Source organism: Astyanax mexicanus, unplaced genomic scaffold, assembly GCF_023375975.1.
Source record: "Astyanax mexicanus isolate ESR-SI-001 unplaced genomic scaffold, AstMex3_surface scaffold_33, whole genome shotgun sequence".
Classification (NCBI taxonomy): Eukaryota; Metazoa; Chordata; class Actinopteri; order Characiformes; family Acestrorhamphidae; genus Astyanax; species Astyanax mexicanus.
Genome location: NW_026040043.1, coordinates 2,217,002 through 2,237,496, shown reverse-complemented (window position 1 = coordinate 2,237,496; position 20,495 = coordinate 2,217,002). Strand labels below are relative to the sequence as shown.

General features: G+C 38.2%; 2 protein-coding genes and 1 long non-coding RNA gene across 4 annotated transcripts; 2 read left to right on the top strand and 1 right to left on the bottom strand.

The window, feature by feature from the left end:
- Positions 1-579: 579 nt before the first annotated feature.
- On the top strand, positions 580-8,732 carry LOC125789968 (myosin light chain 3, skeletal muscle isoform). Its single transcript, XM_049473085.1, has 6 exons — positions 580-710; positions 1,335-1,362; positions 5,177-5,320; positions 7,307-7,477; positions 7,604-7,681; positions 8,264-8,732. The coding sequence occupies exons 1-6, from the start codon at positions 708-710 to the stop codon at positions 8,290-8,292; spliced, it is 453 nt and encodes a 150-aa protein (XP_049329042.1). The 5' UTR covers positions 580-707; the 3' UTR covers positions 8,293-8,732.
- LOC125789969 (uncharacterized) lies at positions 3,770-4,127 on the bottom strand. Its single transcript, XR_007429976.1, has 3 exons — positions 4,051-4,127; positions 3,899-4,002; positions 3,770-3,834 (listed from the first exon to the last, which is right to left on the bottom strand). It is a non-coding gene; the product is annotated as an uncharacterized LOC125789969 (long non-coding RNA).
- Positions 8,733-11,642: 2,910 nt separating the features above from the next.
- Positions 11,643-20,100, top strand: LOC125789967 (PEST proteolytic signal-containing nuclear protein-like). Of its 2 annotated transcripts, none has more exons than XM_049473083.1 (5): positions 11,643-11,734; positions 14,277-14,497; positions 15,662-15,733; positions 16,655-16,710; positions 19,504-20,100. In XM_049473083.1, exons 1-5 carry the CDS (start codon positions 11,686-11,688, stop codon positions 19,610-19,612), a joined length of 507 nt encoding a protein of 168 aa, XP_049329040.1. In that variant the 5' UTR covers positions 11,643-11,685; the 3' UTR covers positions 19,613-20,100. The 2 variants fall into 2 exon arrangements, with proteins under 2 accessions (XP_049329040.1, XP_049329041.1); XM_049473084.1 differs by having other exon boundaries at positions 11,666-11,734; positions 14,280-14,497.
- Positions 20,101-20,495: the final 395 nt, after the last annotated feature.

Below are 20,495 nucleotides of genomic sequence, written 5' to 3'. Positions count from 1 at the left end.
AACTCTTTTCGCATCTTTTTTTTTTGTTTGTTTTTTTTGTCATTTCTCATTTTCTACAAATTAATGCTCTAAATTACAATATTTTATTTGGAATTTAGGAGAAATGTTATCTGTAGTTTATAGAATAAAACAACAATGTTCATTTTAAATAAATAGCAAAATCAGACAAACTGATTCTAGAATTTTCCAGAGAATCCCAATTTTGACCTGACTTTCACTTTAGCACGCTGCTCACAGGGCCTAGGCCATATGTGGCTGAGAGTCTCTGGTTATAAATACCACCACTGAAAGTGAGATGCACCCCCAGGTCACCTCCCCAGCATCAATCTGGCAAAACCCGAGTCTTAAACACACGGATTACAGTAGAATCACAGCGTTCACGTTTACAGTGATCTACCTGCTGAACGCTGGTGATCGGGCCTGATGTAATCAGGCTCTGTGGAACCGGTGAATTGCTGACCAGAGCCAAGGAGTCTTAATAGAGGTCTGGGGAGTAGCCTAAATATAGCAGCGCCAACAGGAGGACGCAGCTCCCCTTTCGGCTTGCCCTAAGAAAGTTAAAAAACGTCCAGAGCGTCAGCCGATCCTCCCCGTGACATCAGCGCCCGCACTTAAATAAGAAGGCCCGTGCCCGAGGCTCAGGACCACTCTCCTGGGACTAAGGCTTGTTGACTTCTGCCCCTTCTCCCGTCCACCTAAACTGCATCATGGTGTGTACTTTATACGGAATATTCTCACTTTTCTGCTTCTCTTCGCTTCTCGTGTTTGGTTCTGCTGCGGAAATCTGGCAACCTGGCTTCCGGGCAATTTCAGGATACTTTTTCTATTGATTTTTTTTTGTGTGTGTGTGTGTGTGAATTAGCAGCAAAGGATGGATAAGTCACTTTTTATTCATCCTATATAGCTGACCTTTTTGAGTTATTGAGTTCTTGAGACGTAAATGTTTGAAATTTGAGAATTTTGAGAATGTTCGTCATTGGATCAAAAAACGCCATGCTTGTTTTCAATTGTTTTCCAGCCCTGTTGGAGCTTAGAGCTCTGACATCATTGCAAAACAAATACAAAAAAATTAAAGATACACAGAAGTTTTGATTTTCTTAAATTTCCAATGTAAAATAGTCCAATTTTGTACAGAAACTTTAGGACTATTACCTGCAGGTCTGCGTAGATAAAGTATAGTAGTGTAAAACTGAGACCCTTCAAAGAATTAGCAGGAAGATAAACTAACTAAACCCACTGAACCATCTAATGATGCTGTAATCATTGTGAGTAACTGTATTTATTGTTAGTCGTTTATACTGCTGTACTGACTATACTGTGTTTGTCTTTGCCAGAGTGAGTTCTCTGCTGACCAGATTGAGGGTAAGTAATCAATGTAGCTACAGTAAATCTATATATGGTTTATATGTGTTTCAAAAAAAAATATATATATATAGTATAAAATATATACACTTAGTTTTCTCCTAGGACTTATTTTTACTGAAGATTTTTGTCACTCTATACACAATGTCTATGTCACAAAATACAAAAATAGCAATTTTACAGGAGAAGGAATATATATTTTTATCTTTCTTTGACAGTCAAAGTCATTGTAGAGCATTTCTATTGGTATATCCATATATCATAAAATTAGCATTGTATTGTAAAATGTCAGGTAGCTAAAATGGTATAGAATAACAAACACCAATTTGGCAACAATGTATACATGACTTTTTTTAAATTTGGTTAGTCAAAGTTTGGTTAAAATGATTTAATCACTTAAAAGTACATTTTTTTTTGTCATTTTAAGACAAATAAATTTGCTTCTAAATCACATTCAAAACCTATTTTCTTTTTTAAGTCAATGATTTCAATATTTAAACATTTACCAGAGTGAAAATTTACTCCAGAACTAACGAGAAGTCCTAATCAACCCTGCAACCCTAGCAAACTACCTAGTATTAGCATTAAAACAAAAATGTAGCTAGTGTTAATAGCTTTAATAATATTCTTCAGGTATTTCTATTAAACTCATCGTTTGTCCTCTGAGGTTGGATAATAATCCCTAAAGTAATGCTAAAAACTCATTACCAACATTTAATACGGACACTCTAGACCTAGCAGGAGTTAGCAGAATTAGGATAACATAGAATTATTGATCATATGGATGATATTAGTAATAATTTGAGGGAAAAATGTGATGTAAAGTGTATTTTTGGACAGCAAATATAAGCTTTTCAGTCAGAAATGCCAACAGAAGTTCAAGTACAGGCTTTGTTTAGGGCTAAATGAAATAGTAAGTGGAGCATGTTAGCATGCTAGCTTGCTTGCTTTCATTCAGATCAAAGGGCCTGAGGAGGAGGGGGGTAGCTAAAGGATTATAGAACTTAAGAACTTGCAGCACATAAGATATGAGATTATTATCTTTCATAATTTAAACAAGCAAACTGATAGTAAAATGTTCATTATTAGGATTATTAGCCCAAATAGCAAGTGGAATATATTAGAGTTCATTTAAAACCAATAATTCACTTTTGGGAAGTTCATTTCTACTAAAAAGTAGAGGTCACTAGCTAACGTTCCTCAGCTGCTGAGGGTAAACATGTGCTGGATATTTCTGGAACAGTAAAAAACAAAAATGCAGGCGTCGACTTTACGGAGGCCTTTAGCATTTGGACACAGTGTTGATCCCCAGCTAATGCAGGCTGTTCGGGAGGAATGTCAGCAAGTGATCCTCCTGCTCTACAGGAAAGTCACGCTAGCTTAAATTCAGTTATCTCAGTTATCCCTCTATCCCTCTGTTATCTACGATAATTAGCTGTATTTCCGAAAGATCTGGGAATACTGCTGGTGTATAATCTGGTGTTATAATTAGCGTAATGTAATCCGGTACAGTAGCGCGGCAGCAGCAGTTCGGAGCGTGTCCCGGGGGGGTGGCGGGTTACGCAGTACTCAGCATTCCCCTGTTAAACTTGGTGCAGGCGGCTTGGCCATGTTTGGCGAGGGGAACTTTCTCAAGACGTATCGGCTGACAGGGCAGCGCACTAAATGCCACCCAAAAGAGGCCGGGCAGGAGCAGCTGCTACAGTAGGGAAGGTGCTGGAGGTCATCAATCTGCTGGAGGATCACTTTCCATTCAGCTCCCTGCCGAGCCCATAGACCCATAGACCCATAAACCCATAAAGATATGGCCAAGTTGTTTTAGCAGGGTTTCTAGGTCCTACAAAAATATCCAGTCTTTCTAAAACCTAAATAATAAAGAAGCTTAGGCCAGCCCAACATAAATGTGTTATTAGTAGTATTGCTATTACATTATATTTCCAATACTATTGTAATATTAGTAGTCATAGTTACTTAAGTTATTTTGTTGTTCTGACTTATTAAGTTAAAATAATAAGCCTAACATCAAAAAAATTCTGTCAATTTTTTTTCTTTACATAAAAGTTTGGACCTCTTCTGCCAAATCAGATCCAGTAGCAGAAATGAAGATGTTCTGAAGCTATACTAGTTAAATTCATAAAATTAGGAATGCAATTAGCTGAAACCAAAGGTTTACTTTAATTTTACTGCTTTACTTTTCAAAGAAGACTTTTTTCTGTCAAATCATTTTTTTTTAAACATAACAGTTTGGACCTCTTTGGCCAAATCAAATCCAGCAGCTGAAATAGAGATAGATTCTTGGCAGCTGTTTTGAAGCTATGCTAGCTAAAATCATATAACCATACACCCATTGACTTGTAGACCTATATACCCATATATCGATAGACCCATAGACCTATAGACCCATATACCCTTAGACCCAGAAACCCATAGATCCAAAGACCCATAGACTCATAGACCTGTAGACTCATAGACCTGTAGACTCATAGACCCATAGACTCATAGACCCATCGATTCATAGACCTGTAGACTCATAGACCTGTAGACTCATAGAACCATAGGCCCTTAGACCCAGAAACCCATAGATCCAAAGACCCATAGATCCAAAGACCCAAAGATCCATAGACCCATAGACTCATAGACCTGTAGACTCATAGACCTGTAGACTCATAGACCCACAGACTCATAGACCCATCGACTCATAGACCTGTAGACTCATAGACCTGTAGACTCATAGAACCATAGACTCTTAGACCCAGAAACCCATAGATCCAAAGACCCATAGATCCAAAGACCCATAGATCCATAGACCCATAGACTCATAGTCCTGTAGACTCATAGACCTATAGACTCATATACCAGTAGACCCATAGACCTGTAGACCTATAGACCCAAAGACTCATACACCCATAGACATATAGCCCCATAGACTAATAGACTCATAAACTTATAGACCCATAAACCTATAGACTCATAAACTTATAGACCCATAAACTTATAGACTCATAGACCAATACTCCCATAGAACTATAGACCCATACATACAAAAACCCATAGTCCCATACACCATTATACTCATAGACCCAAAGACCCATAGACTCATAGACTAATAGACCAATAGATTCATATACCCATAGACTCATAGACCCATAAACTTATAGACTCATATATACTCTGTCTTGTTTAGTCTCACTCCTTTTCTTCCTGTGGACACAGCTGTCCCTTAGTTAGCGGTTGGTAATTAGCGGTAGCTGGGCAGAGTGCAGGAGCAGGACCTTCACTTTCTATGACCTTGTAGATTGTATGTAGTCATATTTGTTGAAAAACATATATTTTATTATAGTAATAGTTTCTAACACTATAACTATACACATAATCTATAATTTATAAATGTAATTATAATATAAATGTATAAATATAATTTGTGTAATGGTGAATAGGTGGCATATTTAACTAAAACCTGCAAAAAATGTGATTGGTGTTTAGATGCGTCCCATTGTTTAATTTATTTTAGCCATAAATACAAATTTAGTGCATCACTCGTTTTTTACAATATACTTTTACAATATAAAAAAGTTAATTTTTATGTTTTTTACAATACTAAAATGACTTTCTTTTTTCTTTTTTATGTTTTTAGTTAATTTTGTTTTACTTAAAAGCCCTGGCAGTTTGCTGCACATTTTGGACACTGGATCTTTTACTATTTCTGGTTATTGACTGGACCTGAGGAGCTTAAAAAAAAATAAAGGGAAAAAAAAAACGTTACTATATATGGTAAAAATCATGTAATAAATCCTGTTCTTCCTCTGATCTACAGACTTCAAGGAGGCCTTTGGTCTCTTTGACAGAGTTGGTGACAACAAGGTCGCCTTCAACCAGGTCGCCGACATCATGCGCGCCCTGGGCCAGAACCCCACCAACAAAGACGTCAAGAAGATCCTGGGAGACCCATCTGCTGATGGTACGGCCCAACTTTACATTTCCTTTACTTTACACAAACCAGAACTCTGAAATAATGTTTTAAACCATAGATCTACACACCATACTATACAGTCTCTGTTACATAGGGAAAGTTACACTGTCTAAAATACATAAGTAAACAAAAAGGTTAAATATTGTCAGATTTAACGTAGATAAATACATTTCCTAAAATATCTTATATCATAAAACAGCTTAAATTTATGCTAGAATTAGCTAAAAATACCTGAAACTAAAGAACCACCCTGGCACCAACATTGTCCAAAATCTTTTGGTATGTTGAAGCATTAAGATTTCATTTCAGAAGCCCAGCTCCCATAATCCCCCCTCCACCAAACTTTACAGGAAATTAGTTTAAATGTATCGGTGGGTTTTAGTGTGTAGTGTTTCAGTGGTTAATGTATCAGTGTGTAGTGTATCCGTGTGTATTGTGTCAGTGTGTATTGTGTCAGTGTGTAGTGTGTAAGTGGTTAATGTATCAGTGTGTAGTTTAGCAGTGTGTAGTGTTTCAGTGTGTAGTGTAGCAGTGTGTGGTGTAGCAGTGTGTAGTGTATCCGTGTGTATTGTGTCAGTGGTTAATGTAGCAGTGTGTAGTGTTTCAGTGTGTGGTGTAGCAGTGTGTAGTGTTTCAGTGTGTGGTGTATCAGTGTGTATTGTGTCAGTGTGTATTGTGTCAGTGTGTAGTGTTTCAGTGGTTAATGTATCAGTGTGTGGTGTAGCAGTGTGTAGTGTTTCAGTGTGTGGTGTATCAGTGTGTATTGTGTCAGTGTGTAGTGTTTCAGTGGTTAATGTATCAGTGTGTGGTGTAGCAGTGTGTAGTGTTTCAGTGTGTGGTGTATCAGTGTGTATTGTGTCAGTGTGTAGTGTTTCAGTGGTTAATGTATCAGTGTGTGGTGTAGCAGTGTGTAGTGTTTCAGTGTGTGGTGTATCAGTGTGTATTGTGTCAGTGTGTAGTGTTTCAGTGGTTAATGTATCAGTGTGTGGTGTAGCAGTGTGTAGTGTTTCAGTGGTTAATGTATCAGTGTAGCAGTGTGTAGTGTTTCAGTGGTTAATGTATCAGCATGTAGTGTTTCAGTGGTTAATGTATCAGTGTGTAGTGTAGCAGTGTGTAGTGTTTCAGTGGTTAATGTATCAGTGTAGCAGTGTGTAGTGTTTCAGTGGTTAATGTATCAGCATGTAGTGTTTCAGTGGTTAATGTATCAGTGTGTAGTGTAGCAGTGTGTAGTGTTTCAGTGGTTAATGTAGCAGTGTGTGGTGTAGCAGTGTGTAGTGTTTCAGTGGTTAATGTAGCAGTGTGTAGTGTAGCAGTGTGTAGTGTTTCAGTGGTTAATGTAGCAGTGTGTAGTGTAGCAGTGTGTAGTGTTTCAGTGGTTAATGTATCAGTGTAGCAGTGTGTAGTGTTTCAGTGGTTAATGTATCAGCATGTAGTGTTTCAGTGGTTAATGTATCAGTGTGTGGTGTAGCAGTGTGTAGTGTTTCAGTGGTTAATGTAGCAGTGTGTGGTGTAGCAGCATGTAGTGTTTCAGTGGTTAATGTAGCAGTGTGTGGTGTAGCAGTGTGTAGTGTTTCAGTGGTTAATGTATCAGTGTGTAGTGTAGCAGCATGTAGTGTTTCAGTGGTTAATGTAGCAGTGTGTGGTGTAGCAGTGTGTAGTGTTTCAGTGGTTAATGTAGCAGTGTGTGGTGTAGCAGTGTGTAGTGTAGCAGTGTGTAGTGTTTCAGTGGTTAATGTAGCAGTGTAGCAGTGTGTAGTGTTTCAGTGGTTAATGTATCAGCATGTAGTGTTTCAGTGGTTAATGTAGCAGTGTGTGGTGTAGCAGCATGTAGTGTTTCAGTGGTTAATGTAGCAGTGTGTGGTGTAGCAGTGTGTAGTGTTTCAGTGGTTAATGTAGCAGTGTGTAGTGTAGCAGTGTGATACAGTGTATTGTATCAGTATGATATATTATATGTGCTTGTTGGTTTTCGTGCAGACATGGCCAACAAGAGAATCGACTTCGACACTTTCCTGCCCATGCTGAAGACCGTGGATGCCGCACAGAAGGGTACCTACGATGACTACGTTGAGGGTCTCCGCGTCTTTGACAAGGAGGGCAACGGCACAGTGATGGGTGCTGAGCTGCGTATTGTCCTGTCCACACTGGGTGAGTGGTCAGGGAGGGGATTGTGGGAAATGTAGGCCTTCCCCTGACTGACTTCATATCATGCTATCAGTTTGGTTTAGGAAGCTTTTGGGTCTGAACACCTTCTCGCTTTGTTCTTTGCCACAGGAGAGAAGATGGCCGAGCCCGAGGTCGATGCCTTGATGCAGGGACAGGAGGATGAGAACGGCTCTGTCCACTATGAAGGTTCGTATCTGGACTCATAACACCTTATTACTGTCTAAACTTAAACTTTAAACGAGGGCCAGGGCCTAGGGGTGACTTTTGAGGCTGTACATTTTGGTCTTCAACCAGATTTGAAAAAGAGTTATCTACACACCAGGGTTCTCGTTCTCTAAATGACCCACTCTCAGGTCCAATCCCATTTCACCCCTTGGTTCTACCACTTGCCCCTACCCCTTCTTTTTTTCGAGTGTAACCCTTCCTTTTGGAACAGAGTTAGAAGGGGAAGGGGTGAAATCCTCCACCTAAGTATTGGGACAACACATCATCAGAATAGCTAAAGTTCAGTAACCTAGCTGCTGCTGCTGGATTACAATAATTATTATTGTCTATTCCTTAATTCCTCTATGATGGGGAGCTAAAATTAGCTTTTCTTAGCTTTTATTTTATTTTATTTTTCTGTTCCACCTTAAATGCTGCAGCCCCTGCCATCTGTTGCACCATTTATGTTGGAACGGGAGAGTTAGCTATCTAGCTATATATACATAAATATATACAGTATATATGCGACTGGCAACTGACCTAGTCTCGCATCTCCTTTTCCAGCTTTCGTCAAGCACATCCTGTCTGTGTAAGACTCCCCCAGCCCCAGAGAGTGGTGAGAAAGGCGGTGTATCTACAGACCCCATGGTGTCAGGACATCAACTCTAAGACCAACGAGAAACAACCATCAAAAAAAATGGACTATGAGATGACACACTTGTAAACCTTTCTTTTTTTTTTTTTCGCCCGCCTGCCCCCCACCAAAACCCCCCTTAGCAGTCGAGTCGCGGCTGCGGCGGAGATCGAAGGGAGGAGGCGGCGTCCACTCATAAAGTGGGGGTGCGTTCCCTGTTCCCTCGCCCGCCCGGGTCATTCCACCACCAGCCAGCCGTGCCAAAGGCACCTGCCTCGGCAGCCGCCGACCGCCTGCGCCACACGGTACTCCCCCCTCCAAGCCCGGCCCAGCTCAGCCCAGCCCAGCCCAGCCCTCACACGTTCATTCATTTCACAATAAACTCTTTTTCCAAAAGTGCCTCTTCTTCGTCTTTGCTTTTCTCCATAGGAAGGAGCAGCCCTGCAGCCTCTGGCTAATATTAGCATTAGCATGTTATATCATATTATATTATTATACTTTAGATTCTTCAAAGTTGCTCCTCTTGCCTACATGAGAGCTTTGCACGTCCCTTCTGGATTTTCTTGGTCAGCTTTATGTGGCAGAGTCACCTGGAATTCAGGCTTTCAGTTAACAGCTGTGCTGAACTCATCAAGAGTTAATTACTTGAGTTTCTTGTCTCCTAATAAAGTGTTTGAGGGCATCAGCTGTAAAGTAGTGAAGAGGTAGAGTTACAGGTATACAGTGAATATCTCAATTTGAGTAATGTTCTAATACATATAAGAAGCAAGAACTACTCAACTAAATAAAGAACAAATATATAGGTCATATATAAGGTCAGTCACTCTAAAAAGACCATCAAGAATGTTACAATGATAAAACTGGCACTCATCAGGACCGCCCCAGGAAAGGAAGAGCGAGAGTTTCCTCTGTTGTACAGGATAAGTTCATCCAGTTTCCAGCCTCAGAAACCACAAGTTAACAGCTCTCCAGATAAGAGTACCTAAATGTTTCATAGAGTATTTTGGTTTGTTTAACACTGTTTTTAAGTTACTACATGATTCCTTATGTGTTCCTTCATAGTCTGGATCCCTTCACTATTCATTTACTATGTAGGAGAAAGAAAAACATTAATTTTAAGGTGTGTCCAAACTTTTGCCTGGTACTGTATATTTATTATAATTATACACACAAGCAATAATATTAGGTAGCCAGTGTCTGCATTGGCTTTATAAGGAATGTATAAGGACATTTTAAAGTGTGTATGCGTTGTTATACTGTAATTCATCTTTATATGTGTGAATGTAATGAAGATATATTAGAGTATAAGGAAGAGCTTATTGGGGTACAGGCTAGGCTAAGCTAAGTGATAAACACCACTACTGCAGTGACTCCCCGCTTAACTACAGCCGGGCTAGGCTAAGCTATGCTAAGCTAACTGAAAAACGGGCTGCTGGTAATTCTGTGCAGCTATTGAATTTTTATATCTTAGTGTTAAACACTTCCTGAGATTTTTATACTCAGCAAATAAAAAAAGAAGAGCAAGTTAATATAGAATATTGTTGTGATTAATCTGATTACATTTTTTTAATCGATTGACATCAATACTATTTAAAGCTGGTAGCCTCAGTAATGGACTCCCTTCTAGTCATGTCGGAAATATCGTATTTTAACGGAAAAACTAGGATTTTTAGATAATCCCAGAGGTTCCCAGTGTGGGGCGTGTCAGTAACAAGAGGTCAATAAATTAATTTAATTTATTTAAATTGATAAATAAATGTAATAAATTGATGCAGACAGTTTGTATGGTAAACAGCTTCACACTTAAACACTTGCAGGTTGTTATTAACTAACTAATAAAATCACTAGCAATATGTGAAAAACGTACATGTCTAGTACATAGACTGTGTATAGCTAGACAGAGCATTGTCTCTCAAAAGTGAAGCCACCACAGGTTGGGCGCCCCCTGCTGTTCGGTTGCAGAAAGCTGTGTGACCCCACCCATCCCATAGATTTCAATGGCAAAACATTCAATTCAACTTTCAATCAAGTTTTTTTTTTTCAATATACTGTAATTCTACCTCCATTATTTAAATACAACAGCTAGTGTAACCTCTGCTTATATATATATATATATATATATATATATATATATATATATATATATATATATATATATATATATATATATATATATATATATATTATATCCCCACAGAATTTGGTTTTTAAAACGTTATTTGGCTCTATTTAAAAAAGGTGTGGTAGTAAAAGGGCTGGTTATGGGCGGGACCAATAACAGACCGTCAGCTCTGCTCTGCTCCGCTCAGCAGCCTGTGACCTCCAGGCAGACCTCAGGGGCGGGTTTATTTAAATGAGTAAGTTGTTTCAACACAGTCTTTCTCCCTCCTCTGGTCTCAACTGCGCAGACTCGGGTTTCAGGATCGCCAACATGGAGGAAGATTTTAGCTTCATTTTCATTAAATGAATGGGAACAGCGACACGACGTCCATCTTTTTTACAGTCTCTGGTCTAGTAATTCACAGTTCTAATGGGATAAAAACATCATTTCCGAGGGGGACTTGAAGGCAGCATTAGTGTCCACACAGATCTTTGATCATTTTACTACTGAAAATGTAATCCTTAATGGTGGTTAGCGTAAAGTTTATTAATTTAATTTTCTGGCCGCGTGAGGCTAAATGCAAAATTAGAAAATTGGATGTAAAAAATATATATTTTTTCATTTTTAAATGTTTTTTTTTTCCTCTCTGGCCCTCACAATCGGAAAGTAAGGAAAAATGAAAAAATATTTTTTCTTTATTTTCTGATTTTTCCATTTTTGCAATTTGCAAGTTGGATTATAACATCAGATATATGTTGCAAGACACAAAAAAGGACAAATCTAAAAAAAATCGACAGATTCATCATTTAATTTTTCTTTAAATTATGTTTGCGAAGGACTGAAATGAAAAACTAAGTAATTGAAAATCACTGAATGGAACTGAATGGAAAAAAAAACTAAATTATGAAGTTTTATTCTCAATTTTCTACTTTCGAATTAAGCTTGATACAGTCAGAATAAAACGTTACACTGACTAATGGTTCTTATTTATGATTAATTTTACACATAATTTGGTAGTAAATTGATTTAAGTATCAAAAAAATATGAGGATTCATTGGGAGCTGAAAGAACCGGCTCTTTTTCAGTGAGCCGAACCAAAAGTGCCAGAATTCTTATCAGTAGTTTCAATGCGTTCTAAATGTATCGATTCCTACAGTGACTCGTGAGTCGACTCCTGAGAGTGAATCAGTAGAAACGGGTCTGTGCTGCTCCTACCGGGCCTCCGTCCGTCTTCCGCGTTTCTGCAGCGCTATGGCGAACGAGCAGCAGCAGCAGGAGGGAGTGGAGCAGCACGGAGGAGGTGAAATTACAGCAAATTACCCCCCAGATATTACCCCAAACAGCGGCTCAGACTGCGGGCATATACCCGCCGTACAGCGGCTCAGACTGCGGGCAGAGCCGCGGCAGAGAATCGCCGTACAGCGGAGATAACTACCGCTACTGCAGCGGGGAGCCGCTTAACTACAGCCCGGCTAGGCTAAGATTGGCAAAGCTAATATAGGCTAGGCTAGGTTAGGCTAGGCTAACTGATAAACAGGCTGCTGTTAATTTTGCGCAGCTAAGAAATTCGTATCTTACCGTTAAAATGTACTATCATGTGGTGTAAAATATCACATTTTCTGTTTTTTTATGCTTTAAATATGATATTTCTGACTGTAAGGTTTGGGCTGGTTTAAACTGGAGTTTTATTTTTATTCTTAGTTAGCGTTAGCTTAAATAGTATAACATAACTAACCTACTCAGACCTCTTAGAGCCCATTTATAGCCATTAATAACTATTAAAGTGTTTAAATTGTTATTATACAATTTAAATAAAGCCGATTCAGGCTCATTTAACTAATGTTAAATGGTACGAAATATCTAACATCTAGTAAACTAACACCTGGACACTACAGCCTTGTAAACATACAGTTAGTTAGCTAATTTTACTGCAAATAGTTAACTAGGTTACTCAAGTTTTACAGGTTAACCGAGTAGAATTAACTGTTCTCCAAAGTAGCTATCTTAATAAAGGTAAAATAAGCATTATTTTAAGAAACTCAACGCTAAGTGTATCCTCATTTACAGGTGCATCCAAAAAAAATCAGTTGAAAATATGAAACTCGTATATTATATAGATGCATCACATACAAAGTGATCTATTTTAAGCGTTTATTATTATTTCTTTTATTGTTGATTATTATGGCTTACAGCCAATGAAAACCTAAAAGTCAAGTGTCTCAGAAAATTAGAGTATTGTACAAGACCAATTGTTACTTTTAGTATGCAGTGTGGGCAGTGTGCCAAGTCCTGCTGGAAAATGAAATCCGCATCTCCACAAAAGCTGTCAGCAGAGGGAAGCATGAAGGGCAGTAAGATTTTGAGGGAAAACAAAAATGCACTGACTTCATTCTTGATAATAAAAAACTGTGGATCAACACCAGCAGATAACATGTCTCTCCAAACCGTCACTGATCATCAGTACATTTTACATTGGGTTTTTTATTCTCTGTAAGCCATAATAATAATAACAAAAAAAAAAAGAAATGAACACTTAAAATAGATCACTCTGTATGTAATACATCTATATCATATATATTAGTTTCACATTTTCAACTGAATTACTGAAATAAACTAACTTTTCAGTGATTTCTAATATATATTTCTAGTTTTATGTTGCTCTCCCTGCAGGTATGCTACTTTTAATCACTTTGATAGACTATGCAATGCTACGTTACACTTTATGGCGAGGAAGGTTGTGGCTTGCCACTGATGCTCAAAAGAGACATTAGTGCTGCACTGTGTGATAATGTATGATAATGTATTTTAATGCCTAAGTTATATTAAATGTTGACATTTATTCAACTTTTTTAGAGTTATTAGCCCTATCCCGGCAGGATTTGTTTCTCAGGGGGTTCTGGGGTAATTTTCTCTTTAATGTTTTTTTTTTATCCTCTGTGATAAAATCCTTTTAATAAACTCTATGGTCCTCCTCTAATTTTAGTCCCGTCCAGATCCACGTTTGAGTTTCATCTCCTCGTGTTTAATTAAATAGCTATTTGTCCACTGCCACGCACCGTAATTACACTTTGGTTGTGTGTTTCCATGGAGATTTACGTTAAAAACACAACAGCAATAGGAAATAGAGGAGCTACTGAACGCGATGTCACGTGAACGAGAAAGCCTTAAAAAAAAAAAAAAACTCACTGGTCCTCCTGATTTTCTGTTTTTTTTTTTTTTTTTTTTTTAATTGTGGTCCAGATGCAGGAGTTTTATCACTGAGTAGAAGTGTGTCATTTTTCACAGACGCCCCCCTGAGAAACTAATCCCGTCTGGATAGGGCTATTGACAACTCTTATTTATTAGTCCCAACATGTAGATAAAAGTCCAATGGTTAATATTTAAGCATATTTATTCAGAGTGAGTGTTTAATAAATATTAAGGAATAACAGATATCAAGACCTGGTGACTAGACGATACTGGTAGTTATCAACTGTTAGCTAACATTCTACATAATGTAATATTTATATACTATGAAAAGCAAACAGATCAAGTTTTGAACTTTATTTAACTATATTTAATTGTTGGTTGAGTAATGTTTCTAAACTGTAAACCACAAGAGGATATATGACTTTTCCTGGTTTGTAACAGGATGTTGAGAGATGAAAGTTAGAGTGTTGGTTAGTTCTGTAAGATGATGGTGGTGGTGGTTAATGCAGCAGTAGAAGTTCCTCCATTGTTATGCTCACCAGCAGCACTTCTGAGCAGGTCCTCCTGGCATCCCTCATCTTCCAGGTAACTGTAGCTCTCCTTTGGTCACCATGGCTACAGTCGCTCACCTTGGTAAGTTGTTTCGCCTCCAGCAGGACCAGAGGAGAAGGAAGGCAGTGCGAAAAGTAACACGGTCTCTTCCAGCACCGGCCCCGGGGGAGGCCTGGGGAAGCGCCCGGCCGAAGGCAGCAGTACGGCGGGGGATCAGCGCAGGAAACAGGCCGTGCCCTTCAAAATCTCCAAACCGAGCATCAGTACGACCAGCCCGATTCTGAAGAAGCCTGCCCCCATCTCCATCAAGCTGGGAGCTAGTGTGAGTAGGACATTTTTGCTATTTATAGGTTTATGTTTGAGTAAAATGAACATTATTGTTTTATTCTATAAACTACGGACAACATTTCTCCCAAATTCCAATTGTCATTTAGAGCATTTATTTGCAGAAAATGTAAAATGACTGAAATAACAAAAAAAAAGATGCAGAGCTTTCAGACCTCAAATAATGCAAAGAAAACAACAAGTTCATATTCATAAAGTTTTAAGAGTTCAGAAATCAATATTTGGTGAAAAAACCCTGGTTTTAATCACAGTTTTCATTCATCTTGGCATCATGTTCTCCTCCACCAGTCTTACACACTGCTTTTGGATAACTTTATGCTGCTTTACTCCTGGTGCAAAAATTCAAGCAGTTCAGTTTGGTTTGATGGCTTGTGATCATCCATTTTGCTCTTGATTATATTCCATATTTTATTTGGTAAAATCAAAGAAGCTCATGATTTTTAAGTGGTCTTTCATTTTTTTTTTCCATTTATTTTAATTGGATTTTTTTTTTTTATTCAGTGTTTTGTCATATCGCCAAGAGTATCATTATTGCGAAAATACTATGAAATATCTTGATTATTTTAGGGCCGTATCGCCCTCCTCTAGTGGTATTGGTAACACTTGCTACTGGTATTATCCTAGCCCTGTACAGCTTATTTCTTTCCTAAAAATTAACTTAAACTTGCAGTTTCTTGGCTCTCCTTGCTGGCATTCTTTATATATGCAATGCATTTATGAATATTAACTATAGATATACAGCGATATTTACCAGATTTCACTTCAAGTCAACAACCAAAAATGTCATGATATTAAAAATGTGTTATGTGCATCTAATGTTGGAGTAAAATCAATTATATTTGCAGATAAATTGGATCAAACATGTAGAAAGCAGAAAAGAAATGTGGCATTTATTTACATTACAATCTTGCATTATGTTGCATGTTAGCACATTATTTGGTGCTCTGTCACATCGTTGCTTGCTGCTTGTCACTAAATCGCTGGTACATAATGTGCACTTCTGTAGGAAATGACTGGTCACTTGTCGCTCGATTTTCTGCTAGTGTGAAAACAGGATAAGGCAGATATTGCACCATTTACTATGAGCAGAAATGAGTTCAGCTTTCACTAAATACTCTGTCCTCTCTGTGTGTTTATTCAGAAACCGAAGGAAGCTGCTCCTCCCCCAGCCGTCAAAAAGCCTGCATCCGTATTCAACGAGGACAGTGATGATGTGAGTGTCAGCTGATCAAAGAATCAGGACTGTTAGATCTCGATTTCATGTGTTATTTGAACAGAATATACTACTGTATGTTTCACACTATAAAGTGAACTTAAAACCCCTTAATGTTCTCAGAAATCGCCAGTGTGCTTTATGAATTCTATCAATCAGGTATTAAATAGCAGTAAAGCCACTCCGCTGAAGTACAGCGTTATACAGGAGTTTAAGCTTTTAGCTTAGTTCTCCAGCAGCATTAGCATTAGCTGCTAAACACGCTAAGCGCCAGGTCTTTCAGCTGTCCAGAGGTGAGTATTGTCAGACTGTAGCCTGCTGCTCACCCTGGATAGCACTGCTGGAGCAGCATTAGCATTAGCCGCTAACACTGTTAGCACAAGCTCTTTTGCTGTTCAGAGGTGATAATTATCAGACTGTAGACTGTACATTTACAGGGTTAAAACAAGCTACGTGGGACAAACCGCTAGTTAATATTGACCTGGGTTAGCCGCTAATGCTCCAGCTTTAGTGGAAATCTAAAAATCTAAGCTGTAAATAAACGGAAGCAATAAACAGTTTTCAGAAGAGAAATCTGTGTAGATTAACATCAAGCGCTCGTTTGACTAATCTGAATTTTTTTTTTTTTAATTTAAGAATTACAGTTTTGTGTACTTAAAGTAGCTTAGCTTTACAGGTCTCCCCCACCCAGGGGCAAGACCTTCTGAAATTAGAAGGAAATTAGAAGGAAAACATGGCAACGGCAGGAGTTCCTACGACTATTTACTAGTTACTAGTGATGCATAACATGCGCCTTAGATTGCGATATATACGGTTCATGCTTAGGTTTAATTGAGCTGCATGATTGTAGTATTGTGTAATTGTATTGGATACTGTTGTGATAAAGCTTAACACCGGTTATCTTTTCAACTGTCTCTGTAGAGTGAACCCGAGGAGATGCCTCCAGAAGCCAAGATGAGGATGAAAAATATAGGAAGGTGTGTTGGACCTTTTTATGTTTTTATGACTTTAAAAGGCATTATTAAGGCTGTACAGTAAATCTTATTTTTAAGATTTTTTATGCAGCAACAGATGGAACTTTTCACACTGCAGACTGTGATCATGCAACATAACTAGACTCAAGGTAGAGTGAGGTCTGCACTAGATTTGGTGCAGAAGCATGAATTGGCCTTCAGTCAGAAAAAAACTGAAGTTTAAATTAACTTAGTTAATTGATATAGATTTTAATTCATCGCGTATCACATCAAAATTAGGATAAATGAGCGTGGTATCACACATTCCGTTATCAATATTTGTTTATTTCAACTCCCACAGATGCCATCATGCTCATTTATTACGAACCCTTCTTGGTTTAGTAAACTTGCTGCCAATATTGCTGAGCTAATACAGCCCAGAAATACAGTTTCTGCTCTTTTAGCTGCATTCATGTGATTACATTGTGTAGAAAAGAAAAGTTACTTTAGTTCAGTAATTCAGTTGAAAACGTGAAACTCATATATAGATGTATTACACACAGTGTGATCTATTTTTGGCAGTGTGCCATGTCCTGCTGGAAAATAAAATCTGCATCTCCATAAAGGTTATCAGCAGAGGGAAGCATGAAGTGCTGTAAGATTTTGTGGGAAAACAAAACTGCACTGACTTTAGACTTGATAATAAAACACAGTGGACCAACACCAGCAGATGACAGACATGGGTCTCCAAACCATCACTGATCATCAGTAAATTTTATATTTCATTTGTAAATCAAGGGAGCAGAGTCTGGAAGAAGAGTGGAGAGACACACAGTCCAAACTGCTCGAGGTCTAGTGTGAAGTTTCCACCAATCAGTGATGATTTGGAGAGACATGTCATCTGCTGGTGTTGATCCACTGTGTTATATGTTGTCTAGATGTTGGATCTTCTTGCTGATGTTGGCTAGATTGCAACTCTTCTAGATGTAAACTGTTGCAGCCTATTTCTAAATGTTAACAACTGCACCTATTGATGCTTTTAGCTTCATTTAGCTTCTCTAAATGTTGGCTAGATGTTCACCTCAGCTGATGTTGGCTAAACGAGAACTCTTTTAGCTGATGCTGAGTAAATGTTTGCACTTCTAGCTGATGTTGACAATGTTAACTCTTCTAGCTGATGTTGACTAGATGTTAGCTTCTGTAAGTGTTGGCTGAATATTCACCTCTAGCTGACAACATCTAGCTGACTATTCTATATCATGTTGTCTAAATGTTAACTGCACCAGTTAATGTTGGCTAGATGTTCGCTTTTGCATTGATATTAGCTATATATAAGTTCTGTACTGATGTTAACTATTTAACTGCTCAAGCTGGTGTTGGCTAGATGTTACCTTCTTCAGCTGATGTTGGCTAGATGTTGATCAATAGCTAATGTTTGCAAGATTTTAATTATTCAGGTAAGGTTGGCTAAATATTCACTTGTCTAGCTAATGTTGGCTAGATGATAACTCCTGATGTTGGCTAGATGTTAGCTTCTCTAAATGTTGGCTAGATGTTCAGCTCAGCTGATGTTTGCTAAATTAGGACTCCTATAGTTGATATCATTTAGATGTTATTTCCTCTAGTTGATGTTGGTTAGGCTTAAATTTTTCTAGCTGTGGTTGGCTAGATTTAAGCTTTTTTAAATATTGGCTGCATATTTAACTCTCTTGCTCACTACATCTAGTGGATGTTGGATAGATTGCAACTATTCTATAACATGTCTAAATGTTAACTACACCAGTTAATGTTGGCTAGATGTTTGTGTCTTTATTGATATTAGCTTGATATTAAGTTCTTCACTGATAGTAACTATTTAACTGCTCAAGCTGATGTTGGCTAGATGTTAACTTCTCCAGCTGATGTTGGCTAGATGTTAACTTCTCCAGCTGATGTTACCTAGATGTTCACTACTCCAGCTAATGTTGGCTAGATTTTAATTACCCAATTAATGTTGGCTAAATATTTACTTGTCTAGCTAATGTTGCCTAGATGTTAGCTTCTCTAGATTTGGCTGGATTTTAATCTCTTTAGCTGATGTTGACTGAATGTTAACTCTTCTAGCTGATGTTGACTAGATTTAAGCTTCTGTTTTGGCTACATATTCACCTCTCTAGCTGACGACATCTAGCTGACTATTCTATATCATGTTGTCTAAATGTTAACAGCAGTTAATGTTGGCTAGACTTTCGCATCTTTATTGATATTAGCCTAATATTAAGTTCTGTACTGATGTTAACTATTTAACTTCTCCAGCTGGTTTCGGCTATAGATGTTCTCTACTCCAGCTGATGTTCTCTACTCCAGCTGATGTTCTCTACTCTAGCTGATGTTGGCTAGATTTTAATTACTCAGTTATTGTTGGCTAAATATTCAGTTGTCTAGCTAATGTTGGCTTCTCTAAATGTTGGCTAGATACTCACCTCAGCTTATGTTGGCTAAACGAGGACTCCTATAGTTGATGTTGTATAGATGTTGATTCCTCTATTTGATCTGATGTTGACTAAATATGATCTCTTCTAGCTGATGTTGACTAGATGTTAGCTTCTGTAAGTGTTGGCAACATATTCACCTCTCTAGCTGACTGTTCTTTATCATGTTGTCTAAATGTTAACTGCACCAGTTAATGTTGGCTAGATGTTTGCATCTTTATTGATATTAGCTTGATATTAAGTTCTTTACTGATGTTAACTATTTAACTGCTCAAGCTAATTTGGCTAGATGTTCACTTCTCCAGCTGATGTTGAATAGATGTCTCACCTCTGCCAATCTTTCCAGGGACACACCCACTTCTGCCGGCCCCAATTCCTTTAACAAAGGCAAGCAGGGGTTCTCGGACCATCAGAAGCTCTGGGAGAGGAAGCTGAAAGCCCAGACAGACCAGTAACTCTGGAAAGGTGCAGCTTGTGAAGATCGAGAGGGTTTTCTTTTTTCTTTTCTTTTCTTTTTCTTTGTTTTTGGCTTTGAAATCTTTTGTCATTTTGTCTCTTTGTTTTTTGATGATGTGTGTAAAAATGTACATATGTAATGGGATGTTTCCACTATAAAGCGTCTTTTTAATGTAGGTATGTTTGTGATTTTTACCACCATGCTGTGGTTTAAAGTTAATAATAATAATAATAAATAAAATCCTTCTTTTCAAACGAAATCTCTTTATAGAGATGAAGATTACGATCCAGATTCACATCCAGCTGTCTGTATAGGCCAACATTCAGTGACGTTAAATTAGAATCATTAATGACTGATAGCGTAGGACAGAGATTAGCAGTGAGTGTAAGGAATGGGTGTGAGAAGTTGATTGAATGTGTGCTGTCCACATTGTGACCCATTTTGGTTTTGTTTTGGAAAGAGCATTAAAGCTGATTGAAGAGACAATGGGAGGAAGTGTCTTATTTCACAATGCTTCTGTTGTACATCTTTTTTATTGGGTTGTTTGTGATTTTGATCTTTGTATTTGATTTATTTCAAATGTTGTCCCATTTTCTCACTAATTTGGAAGGTTAATTACCTAGCCCACTTACCAGAGTTCTAGCTTATTACTAGTTATGCTGTCAATACTAGGAGGGTAGCCTATTGTACACTCTCGGACTTCGGCTGCTGAGAAGCAGCACGACATACTCTATTTTCTCTCTCTCTCTCTCTCTCTCGGACTCTGGCTGCTGATGGAGAAGCAGCACGACCTACTGTACTCTCTCTCTCTCTCGGACTCTGGCTGCTGATGGAGAAACAGCATGACCTACTGTACTCTCTCTCTCTCTCGGACTCCAACT

Coding starts and splice junctions, on each gene's coding strand:
- LOC125789968 (XM_049473085.1), top strand. Junction 7,478..7,603: donor TATTGTCCTGTCCACACTGG/GTGAGTGGTCAG, acceptor TCTTTGCCACAG/GAGAGAAGATGGCCGAGCCC. Junction 7,682..8,263: donor CGGCTCTGTCCACTATGAAG/GTTCGTATCTGG, acceptor CTCCTTTTCCAG/CTTTCGTCAAGCACATCCTG.
- LOC125789967 (XM_049473083.1), top strand. CDS start 11,686: ATGGCGAACGAGCAGCAGCAGCAGGAGGGAGTGGAGCAGCACGGAGGA. Junction 15,734..16,654: donor TCAACGAGGACAGTGATGAT/GTGAGTGTCAGC, acceptor CTGTCTCTGTAG/AGTGAACCCGAGGAGATGCC. Junction 16,711..19,503: donor AGGATGAAAAATATAGGAAG/GTGTGTTGGACC, acceptor CAATCTTTCCAG/GGACACACCCACTTCTGCCG.